This window comes from Lutra lutra, chromosome 15 (assembly GCF_902655055.1).
Source record: "Lutra lutra chromosome 15, mLutLut1.2, whole genome shotgun sequence".
In the NCBI taxonomy this organism is placed as follows: Eukaryota; Metazoa; Chordata; class Mammalia; order Carnivora; family Mustelidae; genus Lutra; species Lutra lutra.
In genome coordinates, this window is record NC_062292.1 from 23656109 (window position 1) to 23669977 (window position 13869).

General features: G+C 36.1%; 1 protein-coding gene across 3 annotated transcripts in view; it reads right to left on the bottom strand.

Annotated features, from left to right (window-relative positions):
• The window catches only part of RALGPS2 (Ral GEF with PH domain and SH3 binding motif 2), a 157004-nt gene that overhangs the window by 23903 nt on the left and 119232 nt on the right, over positions 1-13869 (bottom strand). For all 3 annotated transcript variants that reach the window (XM_047703964.1, XM_047703963.1, XM_047703961.1), the window contains 5 exons: positions 9083-9220; positions 8008-8098; positions 3142-3209; positions 1303-1438; positions 364-515 (listed from right to left, as the gene is read on the bottom strand). In XM_047703964.1, the coding sequence (XP_047559920.1) occupies positions 364-515; positions 1303-1438; positions 3142-3209; positions 8008-8098; positions 9083-9220 (585 nt within the window). The remainder of the gene's footprint in view (positions 1-363; positions 516-1302; positions 1439-3141; positions 3210-8007; positions 8099-9082; positions 9221-13869) is intronic.

The following is a 13869-nucleotide window of genomic DNA, read 5'->3' on the forward strand; positions in this document are numbered from 1 at the left end:
TTAATTTCAGTAGGTACTAGTAAGATGATCCTGTATCTAACTGCTACTGCACTTTTTTTTTTTTTAAAGATTTTATTTATTTATTTGACAGAGATTACAAGTAGGCAGAGAGGCAGGCAGAGAGAGGAAGGGAAGCAGGCTCCCTGCTGAGCAGAGAGCCTGATGCTGGACTTGATCCCAGGACCCTGAGCATGACCCAAGCTGAAGGCAGAGGCTTAACCCACTGAGCCACCCAGGCGCCCCCGCTACTTCGCTTTTATCAAAGTTTCTCTATGTATGCTAGGATTAGTGACTTTTTTCCAAATGTTTTATTAAGTATCTCATTTTTATACATTGTAATCCTCTCAGAGAAGTATTTCTCACCTATTGATATTCCACTAGAAAGAGTAGAGCTTTCTGCTTGGCCACGAGATGGTGCGTGGGGTTCCATGACACTGTCATCTAGTAGATGTCTTGGCCCTGCATTTGGGAACGTTGCACTCTTAAACTCTGCTGTGTTCATTTTATGAATGAAACTGGAAACAAAGAGAAATATTTTTCATATATTTTATTATTGTTGGTTAATTCAGGATATAAAAGATATTCTTAAAGATTCAAGATATAGAACACATTTACCTGCTATCCTAAACTGACTTTTGAATTCTCATGCTAAGATATCACATAGATATTCCTATAAAAGCCTAAAATTAACAGTTTAAGGAAAATATTTTAGGAAACCAGGCCAGGCCCTATCTTATGTAACAGATAATATTTTAATTTCATCTTGAGTCTTGGGTCCATTAAAAAATAGTTCCACATTCACTTTTGGGAAACAGCTATTAAATTTTCACAAAAATTATGGCAAAGGTAAACTATGGGCCCCATTTTGAGTAAACAATCTTGCAAAGGTAACGATGTTAAACTAAAGACCAGTTTCCTTTTCATTATATTTAAGAATGAAAGGAGTAATTTTTATACACCTTTACTTATGGTGACCTACTTTAAGACAAGCAATGACTGTTTTGATATAAAAGTTGTAATTTAAAAGAAGAATGTTCAATTGCTTTCCTCATTTTATTTATGATGATACTCTGTAATATAGCTCATTTATTTCCCCCAAATGCAGGCACTGTTGGGAGAAGTTTATTTCCAAATTAAGGTAAAAGAAGAACTAAATGCTTCTAGGCAAACAAGATATTTTACTAAATCAGGAAAAAAACTACTGTTATACAAATAAAACTATATTTAACTAATAAAACATAAGAAAACAAATTCAACTGGAAACAACTTAAAAATCTGAAAGATAAAATGAAAAATGCTGACTTATAGCCCAAGCTATGGCACTTCCTGTGTCCATGTGGAATCAGGTTCCGAGGGGACGGCGGCGTCTGTGGAAGCAAGGCTCCTTCAGCTGCCATGCTTTTTCTTCCACTCTGTGGAGATGCTCCTACTTCAGGACCTAGAGGTTAAATGCAAAAGAGAAAGAGACAGAGACAGAGAGAGACACAGAGAGAAATTTTTCAGATTGTTTCAAAAAGATTCCCTTGATAGAAAATATAAAATGTGATTTAAATTTTAAGATAATGATATAGTTAATTCTATTTAATTGACTGAACATTAAAATATTTGCTTTCTGGGGTGCCTGGGTGGCTCAGTGGTTTAAGCCTCTGCCTTAGGCTCAAGTCATGATCTCAGGGTCCTGGGATCGAGCCCTGCATCAGGCTCTCTGCTCAGTGGGAAGCCTGCTTACCCCCGCACCCTTCATACTGCCTGCCTCTCTGCCTACTTGGGATCTCTGTCTGTCAAATAAACAAATAAAATCTTTTAAAAAAATATTTGCTTTCTGAGTCTTAAAACACAAAATCCAAAACATACAAAATCCGTTAATTTCTCTTATTGCACTAAGCAGGCAGTATTAGTATTTGCCTCTTTTCAAGAGGAAGAAGAATTAGAAGAGATGGGCCCAGAATATCACAATCATAGATTAAGCCTGGAAGTAATCACACAGAGGAGTCCCAGTTCAGTGCTCATTTAATTTTACACAGTGCTTCTCTCTCTTAGTTTTAGCTTCTTCTTGGAGAAAGAGCATGTGGGGCAGGTCAAGCATTCAAGTTGGAATTTCAGTCTATTTTGACACTGTTCAGACTTAAATGTGAGTTAAAAAACCAGAACTTGAAAAGTATAAAGTTTGCAAAATATCATTTTAACAAAGAAAACAAAAGCAAATCTAAGGGATTCAGACTGCCGTGTTTTCCACTGCTTTTAATATACTTTCCCCCTAGGTATCATCATGGCTTGTCCCCTTGCTTCCTCTACACCTTATTGAATGGGCCTCCAAATACTTACAGGGTATCTAATACGAAGTTTAGTGCCAAAGTCTGCATTTGAAATTTTAAAAAAGGTACTTATTAATAATTTCTTAAACAGGGCACCTGGGTGGCTCAGTGGGTGAAAGCCTCTGCCTTCAGCTCAGGTCATGATCCTGGGATAGAGACCTGCATTGGGCTCTCTGCTCAGTGGGGAGCCTGCTTCCCATTCCCGCCCCCCCCCACCCCGGCACCGCCTCTCTGCCTACTTGTGATATCTGTCAAATAAATAAATAAAATCTTGGAAAAAAAAATTCTCAAACAATGAACAATTCTCCCCAATTTCATATTTTTAATTATGTGGTACACCTATATTATCCCCATTATAATGCAGTAGGTGAATTATGGGATTGTGACTATTTTTTATTATTTTTCGTACCTGGCCCAGTATTAGAGTGAAATTGCTATAATGTTACTAGAACTGATTTCCATAATTATTCATGTTAATAAAAATTTCCACTCAAACCACAGAAAATTTTAATGTCCTCAACCTTCACTGACCAGGACAGTGTATTCTTAATAAAAAAAGAACAGGTATTTATAAACACTTACTAACTTTTTTGTTTGTTGTATATATTTTCCTTGATTAGTTTTTTTTTGTACATTACTATAAACTCCCAAGTAACAACTTCTTAATTAAAAAACAGAAAAACCCAAAGTGATATATTTTAATACCAAAAATAAATTTTTGCATGCATTATGAAATGTGCTAAGTATTTATTTACATTGGAGCATATTACTTCTTATTAGGTTATCTGATTTGTTATTCAGTAATCTGAAAAAACTATACACTAACCTACTAAATCTTCTCTCGAAGCAGCAGAGCGTGGCGTGCTTGTCCCTGGTTCTATCTTTAACGAAAGCCTGAATTTTAAAAATAAACAAAACACATAAAATGATTAACATCTGATAATATTAAAATTACATATTTCCTCAAAAAAAATAAAGCATTTTAATAACAATCTCAGCTATATATTTTTCTTCAAGAGCAATCTTTAATAATAGTAAATCTCTTATTTCTTTCATACAAAGCATATCTTATGGTTATTCTTAGAAATATTAGGCAGAGAAAAAAAATTAAAAAGTTATACTTAAAAACAGAAAAATTTCCCCCAAACTAAATGGTTCAACACATTTAAAAATATTTGATGAATGACTAAAAAGTGATTTAACTTGAAGTTATATTGATACCTGACACTTAAATTCAGGAATTTTCATGTATTACACAAATTACTTCTAGAATTTGTTACTGGATGGACAAATGGCTTCTGTAGCACGGAAAATTTCCAAAACATCCCCCAAAACAACTAATTCAACTTTTTAAAAAAAAATATTTTATCCATTCATTTGACAGAGATTACAAGCAGGCAGAGAGGCAGGCAGAGAGGGGGGGAAGCAGGCTCCCTGCGGAGCAGAGAGCCCAATATGGGGCTCGATCCCAGGACCCTGAGATCACGACCCGAGCTGAAGGCAGAGGCTTTAACCCACTGAGCCACCTGGGTGCCCCCCAATTCAACTTCTTAAAAGATCTTTTTTTTTTTTTTTTAAGATTTTATTTATTTATTTGACAGATGGAGATCACAAGCAGGCAGAGAGAGAGGAGGAAGCAGGCTCCCTGCTGAGCAGAGGGCCCGATGCTGCGGGGCTTGATCCCAGGACCCTGGGATCATGACCTGAGCCGAAGGCAGAGGCTTTAACCCACTGAGCCACCCAGGCACCCCTTAAAACATCTTTAATAATAAAAAAGTTATTTGCAAAATTCCTGGTAAATCCCTGTCCTAAGTCAAAGCTTATTAGCTGATACATAAGTTCCATTTAGGGTAATATATCCAGTTTTGAGTTCCATAGCAAAAAGAGAGTTATGACTCCTATCAGTAGATGCCATTTCAAGAAATAGGATAATACAGCAGTTGTAGAACATACTCTGGTATATCCCACAAAGCCTATTATTACTAAGTATTTGTCTAAATATTAATACTTTTTAAAAAAAAACATTCTACCAACTGGAGTTTTTAAATGAAATTGTACAGTACAAGTGATATTCATCATGATAAATCTATTATAGGTTCTCAACTTATTAATTCCTTGATAACCTCACAGGGAATTATATATGATTTTATTCCAATTATTTGACAGTGTAAAATGTAGTCCTGAACAGACAGATATATGATTAACCAGAACTCTGTTCTTTTCTTTCTATGGAGCAGTTTAATTATTTGGGCTACAGACTATACTGAATTCATTCATTTGATCAACAGCTACTGAACATCTGTTTTGTGTTGGGCACTGTGCTCTTTGCACTGAAACAGAACAGAGATTAAGGCAGACAGAGTATCCTGCCCTTGAGAAGCTTACAGTTTAGTATGTGAAGGACAGAGAAGTAAATAAAATAACTACAATTTCCTAACGCAGAACTGCAACTGAAAGGAACAGAGAGGAAGCTATGGGTGAGTCACGCCGCTGTCAGCAGTATAAAAAGCAGAAGCATCTTAAAGCACAGCAGTCAAATCAGAGTTTGGGTGCCTATGTCATCATCAAAACACCATCCAGGATGGTGGTTCACCGAGAAAAGAGATTATGTTCAGTATTAAAATGAAGGAACTGTGGAAGATTTCCATCCTGATTAAAAAACACACATTAGGGGCGCCTGGGTGGCGCAGTGGGTTAAAGCCTCTGCCTTCAGCTCGGGTCATGATCTCTGGGACCTGGGACTGAGCCCCACATTGGGCTCTCTGCTCAGCAGGGAACCTGCTTCCTCCCTCTCTCTCTGCCTGCCTCTCTGCCTACTATCTCTGTCAAATAAATAAACAAAATCTTTAAAAAAAAACCACGCATTAATTTGTAGTGTCTATACTGGTTGCCTACAGATAGATGAAAATGCCAAAAAAACAGAGGCCTTGGATAAACCAAAGGTGTCATTTTTATTTAAATCTCTCTCATCAGAAAAACCATTTTTTTCTAATCATTTTAATGGCTCTTATCTTAAAATGCTGACTTTCAGCATACTGAATTAGAAGGTTCCTGAAACACAACTGCATCTTTAAAAAACTGTCTTCTTCAGTTTCCCATCTGATGCCCCAATACTGCCAAGTGACTGAGCATTGCCCAAAGCAAAAACACTACTTCCCACCCTAATCCTCTGATCCTTTCATCCCCTGGAACACTTTTCCTCACTCCTTACATGGAGATACCATCTACTAGCCTGTTAAGATTAATAAGCCTCAGGTGACACTGTCTCCTGAAACCATTCATGTTCTTTTTTCCCTCATTTTTCCCACTTAAAGCTGAGTTAGGTCTCCCCCCAGATCTATGTTCCCATAGCATCCTGAGCATATGTCATCTATCACAGTAATGTCTGCACTGCTTTGTCATCATCTGTCTTGTGGATGTGTTCTGTATGAGATGAGCCTCTTAAGGGCAAGAACAAGATTTTTGTTTTTGTAATCCCGGCAAGTAGCACAAAAAACTCACCTACGGCAAATGCTTAATAACTATTTGTTAAAATGACTGTAATGGGAAGGCCATTCTGGTTCTAGCCACTCATGAAAACAGAAATCAGTACAACAGCATTAGCTTTCCTACAAAAATGAAGGTATCTCACATCGTTAAAGGCTTCATTGGCTCATGTATCTTTTTAACAAAGTAAGAATTAGCCTAACTAAACACTTTTACTTTCACCACAGTAAATAAAAACTTGCCATCCTCTATAACTGTGCAACAATTTCTTAGGCTTCACTATTGAATACTTTAACTTCTTTTAAATTCAACAAGTTTGAGCCAGATATAGAAATTTTTAACAACTATTTAATCATATTTTGAGTTTAAGATATGTCACTAGACAACACATGAGTGTTTTGTGCTATGCCACTGATTAGAGCTAAGATGGAAGAAATAGTGGTAAATATAAGATACAGACCATCAAATGCAAGAAGCCCCTAACCCAGGGCGACAACAAATCTATGAAAAAACTGCAGCCTTAAAAAGCTGATCCACTGACCTCAGACATTTTCAAATGAACTATTTATTTTATAAAATAAAAATTGATACAGAAATATAAAGTGGTAATATTATGGTATGGGGGAAAGATGGCAGTAAACGTGTTTTTATTTTTATTTATTTTTTAAAAGATTTTTATTTATCTATTTGACAGAGAGAGACAGAGAGCACAAGCAGGGGGAGCAGAAGGAGGGGGAGAAGAAGCAGGGTCCCTGCTGAGGAGGCAGCCTGACAGGGGACTCAATCTCAGGATCTTGTGATCGTGACCTGAGCTGAAGGAAGATGCCTGACTGACTGAGCCACCCAGGTGCCCCAATAAAGGTGTTTTTAAACATTAATAAAATTTTAGATACATTTAAATATATATTATCTAGAGCTTTAATCTTTGAAGAGAATTTATTTCTAGTTATTTTCCAGAATTTGTAGCCTTTTATTGGTACTTTCTTCACTGAAAACTGTTGAAACTTAATGGAACAAGGCAGTTGATAATCACATCATACAAGAAAATTTTTATATAATGCATTCATAATGAAAAATAACCTAGTCTTTCACTTTGTAAGTTTTTAAAGTATGTGTAAGTATGGAAGTTTATTGGAATTTATTGGAAAAAAAATTTGTAAAAGACACAAAGTAAAATGAAAGCTTGGGACTAATTTGCATAATAAAGCTAAGCAAAAACTTTTTATTTGAAATTAACAAGTGAAGTTACAAGCATCAGAAGCCTCAAGAGATATAAGCTCTTTGTCCTTCCATCTTTTGAAAAAACAAAAAAACCGAAAAACCCCCAAAACCTGGCAGTTAAGAGGTACAGTATTCATTGAAAATAAAAAGGCTTAAAACCTAAAAATCCTTCCTACCTTGGGCAGAACTGTAGATATTAAAAAGAAGGAAATGGGCAGCTGTATTTTAAAAGTGATTTCTGAAATCTTTAATAAAGGACTTGGTATAATAGAGAAAAGGGTTAAGTGTGGTACTGGACATATGCCTCTACCCTACAGGTAGGAAGGTTCAATATTGTCTCAATCCATAAAAACAACTGAAAACAAATTCAAAGATGTGTCCAAAAATTACCATTACAAAAGGAATAATTTTCCTATTTATAGAGGGTTTCATTATTTTTTCAATCTATTATTAAGATAAATTTCCATAAAGATTCAGTGCTTGAATATAAAGAAAGGAAGATATTTATACTGGAACTATCAAAGATCAGCTCTCACAACTTGAGAAAAGTGAAACACTTTTAAACAAAAGAACAAATGAGGTATTTGTAAATTGTATCAATCATATCAAGTGCTTAAGAAATACATAAGGGTGCCAGGGTGGCCTAGTCATTAAGTGTCTGCCTTCAGTTCAGGTCATGATCCTAGGGTCCTGGGATAGAGCTCTGCATCAGGCTCCCTGCTCAGCAGGAAGCCTGCTTCTCCCTCTCCCACACTCCCTGCTGGTATTCCCTCTCTCACTGAGTCTCTCTCTGTCAAATAAACAAATAAAATCTTAAAAAAAATAAACAAACCATAAAATAAAGAAATGTATACAAATACCTTTTTCACTGTAAACTGGATTAGGCATTTGCATGATATGATATAAAATTCAGATGTTTAAACACATGGGGACGAAATGGTAGAACACAGATCAAAGTTAAACCACTTCTGAAGATCCAACCTACTTGTAATTATCATCTTCCACAAACTTCTGTAGTTCTTCTATATACTGAACGGAGTTCAGGTATTTTTGAACATGAGGCAACATGGGGATATCTAGGCAAAATGTGATAAATAATTATCCGACACAGTATATCTTAACCAGAATTTTAAAAGTTAATTTGAGAAATACATACTTAAGAAAAATTAAGGCTGCATGGCACCAAAACTCTAGGAGGACACTACTGAGGTAGATATTATTTAATGTAAAACTGATGGTAATTTAAAAAATTACAGTTGCATGCTGTTTGTACAGATTAAAAAACAAAACAAAACACCAAACACACTCTGGTTTCTCTTCAGACTGTATTAACACAACAACAACAACAAACAGCTCCATTTACCAAATCCCACATATTTGATAAATGTCCTCCCCCACATATACTTTTAGGAAGTTTTTAAGGTTTTCTTAGAAGTATACACATGCACATAAAATAACTTTAAAACAAATCTATTTTAAATAAATTGGATAATGTAAACTCACTGTTTTAACATTTTAAAAATATATACCAGTAATGGTTATCTTTATTCCCTACCAAGCTGAAAGCATCCAAACATCATAAAAAATGAGAAAAAAAAATAAAACTTTTTCTCATTATCTGGGCTTTTGTAAGCTCTTTCTACATGTTTTCCCATTAAATACTCTTGAACAAAAAATTGGTTATTTATTTAATGATGAACTTAAGAAAGCTAGTTGACTGTTACAAGGATCATTGTTTTAGTCCCTTCCCAAACTGAAAAATGTAAGAACTATTTCTGTAACCAGGGATATCAAATGAGATGAAGGTAACAGAAAATAATCTTATAAATTATGTTAGCAAAGTTGCTACAGAAGAAAAAAGATAAAACAAAATTTTAAATATGAAATACTTCAACTCCTTAAAAGCAAGATATCAAACAGGATGCTAAATATTAAACAATCATTATTTTCCTTTATAGTAGGGTGATGTTCCCTGCTGTGCAAAAAATGGCTATCAATTCAGATAAATGAGTCAAAAGAATCGCAGCATAACGATGTAGTATTACTCCCCAGAAACGTACCATATTCACAGGACTGCTGTAAATCAGAAATTATTCGAAGGATGTTATTCATCAAATTTGATCTTTGCTCATTTTCTAGAATGCTTCCGGTTGATGGGTATGCTGAATCAATGTATGTTAAATCTGACAAATAGATACCTGAAACAAAATGAGATAAATGAGTGTTTCCTTACTTGTAGTTTGGAAGAGCATGATAAAAATAAGAATAATAAAAAAAAACCTAGTTCATCACTACATTTTAAATATATGCTGTATTTAGGATTTATTGTTAATACACCACTGCCTCGCTAAATCATAATCACTGAGGCATAGGTTTCCATGGATTTGGGGTCAGATACATAAATAATATTTTTGTAAATGTTCTCTTATGAGGGTATTTTGTTTTTATTTCTATTTTAAAGTTTATTTACTTATAATCCCTCCACCCAACGTGGGGTACTCGAACTCACAACCCCGAGATCAAGAGTCACGTGCTCTACCAACTGAGCTAGCCAGGCGCTCCTGATGAACTTTATAGCAGCTCCCATGGCATCAGACATGAAGTGTTTGTATATTGTCTTGTTCTGAAGATTGACAGTTGGATTTCTGAAACAGTGCATGTGACTACAAACTGAAACTCTTTCCCCCGCTGCAACCCCACTGCCCCATTTCTCTGTGCCAACAAAATAACCTCCAAATATAACTTGGTTTTACCAGTTCTAGATATGCAAGGCCACACATGTAAAGTGTTTAAGAAAGACAACTATAGTTAAAGAGAAAAATACACTTTCCTACTTTTTTCCTCATTACTGCACATTTCATGGACTCTGAAAAAACCACCTATGTACCACATACACTGCCTTCCAAAAGAGCCCTGTGTTCTTTTCTCATGCTGTTTCTTTCATCTTGATGGTTTCCGAGACTTATCTCTGCCCATCTCAATTTTATTTAATATCTAGGTCAGTGTCAACTGATCTTTAGTTTTCTCATAGACTCCAAGAAAGGAATGTAGAAACTGTCCAGTCTAACCCCCTTTTTACAGATGAAGAATCCGAGGTCCACAGATATGGACAGACTAATGCCATGTGAATGGTTAGTAACAAAGCTGGACCTCAGAGTATATACCTGTACCCTAGCTTCTCCACTACCCACTGTTATAAATTCATACAGTATCTGTAATACCATTCACTTGGTAATTTTTATGACTTTATAATCTGTTTAAACTCTATTTATATCTTATCTGCTCACGACTATAAACTCATTTAAGGCAGTTGCTCTATCTTGCACTCTAAGAAAATGAAAATCTTGTGCAGTGTTTTGACAATAGGTGCTTAAAACAACCTAAAATCTTGGGCTGGCAATCCTTTTACTCATCCTATTCATTCTTTTTCCATTCAAGAAGTCTTAATGGTACTCTTGATGCCATCTATCATAAATACTTCCTTTACTTTAGAAACTCTCAACTTCTTTTTTAATGACTTCAAATGACTCTTTAGCTTAGCTGCTTTTCCTTCATCTCAGAGGAAGAAGAATCTCTTTTTCCTCTCCACTGTGATTTTGAGTGTAACCACGACAGCCTCCTCACCCGCTGTGGGCTCCTTTCCGGAGCAGAGAGGAGGCCTACATTTACACCTTCTCTCTTGAAGAAAACAAAATCAAGGTAACTCTTTGTTCACATCTGATTCCTCCTCTGGACAGGACCCCTGTCCCTTTCTCTGTAACAAACAGCTTGAAAGAGAAATAGAGACTCCTCCACTTATTTAACCCTTCATCTCTTTTTAATGAAATATTTGACACATATAAAAGTTTACGTGAGTCAGGAAAAATTATGACAGTCTCTGAAATAAGCAAAAAAAAAAAAAAAAAAAAACCACCCCAAAAAAACAGGTGTCCTATCTCCAGTGTATCCTTATGGACTTTCTGAGCTATCTGACAAACTCCGTAAGTTTTTGAAAACTAGTAATAATACAAACTCCTGTCCATAAAAATGCCAATGCCGTATGTTCAGTAAAATGTAAATGATTAATGCTCTACGGATGCTGGCCAGTTTTGCAACTATGTATAAATTTATCTTAGCATTCTTGACTATATGGTACGTGTGGTACTTTGAATTCTCTCCTGAAATGGTTGCAGTATCCTCATGATCCCCTTATAAATTTAGTGATTTAAATAGAACCGTGACATGTACTCATTTTGTATTTAAGAATCATGATTTTACCATTTTATTTTTTTTTTAAAGATTTTATTTATTATTTATTTGACAGAGAGAGATCACAAGTAGGCCAGAGAGGCAGGCAGAGAGAGAGAGGAAGGGAAGCAGGCTCCCTGCTGAGCAGAGAGCCTGATGTGGGACTCGATCCCAGGACTCCAAGATCATGACCTGAGCCAAAGGCAGCGGCTTAACCCACTGAGCTACCCAGGCGCCCATGATTTTACCATTTTAAAAAGTATACTCTAACTCATGTAATATTGCTTGTTATCAAGAAGTACAACATCACCTGTACTGTTCATTCCCTGTATGATCTCCCTGCCTCCCATCCAGAGGTAACTAACCACTACTCCAAAACTTAAAATTATTCTCTCGTTTTGTTTTTCCCAAGACATCTGTCTGTATCCCTGCACAATATATTTACTTTTGCTTACAGTTAAATTCAATGATAACATTCGTAAACATAGGTACACAGTAAGTAACACAGTAAGTAACAAACAGTAAGTAACAAACACCTGTAAATTTATAGGTGTTTGTTAAATTTTTATAAAAATATGGCCTTCTGTGAGTGCTGAGTCTCACCATTTTGTTTCCAGGAGTTATTTGTGTTGTTAAATGCACAGTAATTCCTTAGACTGAGAATATATTAACATGTAACTGTATCACAATTTACTCACTTATTTGATACTTTTAAGTTACTTCTTCCCTCCCTACGCGTTGCTACTGACATTCTTTTAAGTATCTCCTGGGACACATGTACAAGAATTTTCCTAGGATATATCTCATATTATATTATATATATGGCATTTATATGGTTTATTAATGTTCAGCTTCACACTTTTTTTTTTTTAAGATTTTATTTATTTGCCAGAGATCACAAGTAGACAGAGAGGCGGGGGGGGGGGGGGGGGGGAAGCAGGCTCCCCGCCAAGCAGAGAGCCTGATGTGGGGCTCAATCCCAGGACCCTGGGATCATGACCTGAGCCGAAGGCAGAGGCTTTAACTCACTGAGCCACCCAGGCGCCCCTCCACTGGTTTTTAAAGGTCTATCAATTCACACTACCACTGATAGCATTTAAGTTTCTACTAGTCCACTCTTGTGCTAACACTTGACATTATCAGTCTTCTTGACTTCTGCTAATCTTATAGGTATAAAATAATATCTCACTGTGTTTTTTAATTTTCCTTTTTTTGCTTGGTAATGAGGTTACATATTTATATTTCTATGAAATGTCTTTTATCCATTTTTTCCTCGGGGTTGTCTTTTTTTTCTTACTGATTTCTAAGTTCTTAATATATTGTGGAAACCAATCCACCTGGCAGTTAAATTTAATCCACTTTTCAACCTACTATATAGTCTGAAAGCTGGGGTACCTGGGTGGCTCAGTTGGTCGAACACCTGCCTTCAGTTCAGGTCATGATCCTAGGGTCCTAGGATTGAGTCCCGTACTGGGCTCCCTACTAAGCAGGGAGTCTGCTTCTTCCACTTCTCCCTCACGCTCTGCTCTTCCCCTTGCTCATGCACTCTCTCTCAAATAAATGAATAAAATCTCTAAAAAAAAAAAAATACAGTCTGAAATCTGTATCTTGCTGAAATTTACTCCAACAAAGGTATAAGGGACCTGCTCATTATTAAATCTTTAAACATCTCTCTTGGTCTCCCGCTGCTCATTAGTGTCTCAGTATTTTTATTATTCCCTTTGTTCTTTGGGGCTTTACTGGCTTTAATGGCTTAGACCTTCCTAGCCGCCCCCCCCCCAATTCTTCTTTTTCCTCATGTTCCCTAGAAATTGGTGTTCTCCATGGTTCTGTCATTCATCTCACTCTGCATGTTCCTTTCCTCGATTATCTTACTTCTGTAGCCTCAACCATCACCTAATTGCCAATGACTTTTCAAATCTCTTTTTAGAACTGAAATCTTTAATTTTCAATTTGACATGCCAAACTAATCATTATTTGTCTCAAAACACATGACATCCCAACTTCTTACCTTAGTTAGAGATATTACTAATTGTTAAAGTTAGAAAGTTCAAGACTACTCAAGTAAAACAGTTCAGGAGAAACTTACTATCTTGTATTTTCTCCCATATTAGGTTATTAGTGAATACAAGAGGATCAAGTAATATTAAATAATCAAGTAATGCATTCTATAACATATATCAGAGCCTAAAAGCTGGCATTCCATCTGTCCCAATGTTTTTATTTTATTTTATTTTATTTTTATTTTTATTTTTTTAAGATTTTATTTATTTATTTGACAGATAGAGATAACAAGTAGGCAGAGAGGCAGGCAGAGAGAGAGGAGGAGGCAGGCTCCCTGCTGAGCAGAGAACCCAATGCGGGGCTCGATCCCAGGACCCTGGGATCATGACCTGAACCGAAGGCAGAGGCTTTAACCCACTGAGCCATCCAGGCGCCCCTGTCCCAATGTTTTTAAAACCAGGAAATATCATAGGAAATATCTAAGTGACTTTCTCTTCCTAAAAAATGGGAAGATCTGGCAATAACGAGGCACAGCTGAGAAGGGTGCAGATCCCACCGTATTAACCTTAAGGATGCCAGTTTGTCCTAACTCATTTTCCTTTGTTACTTTACTTCT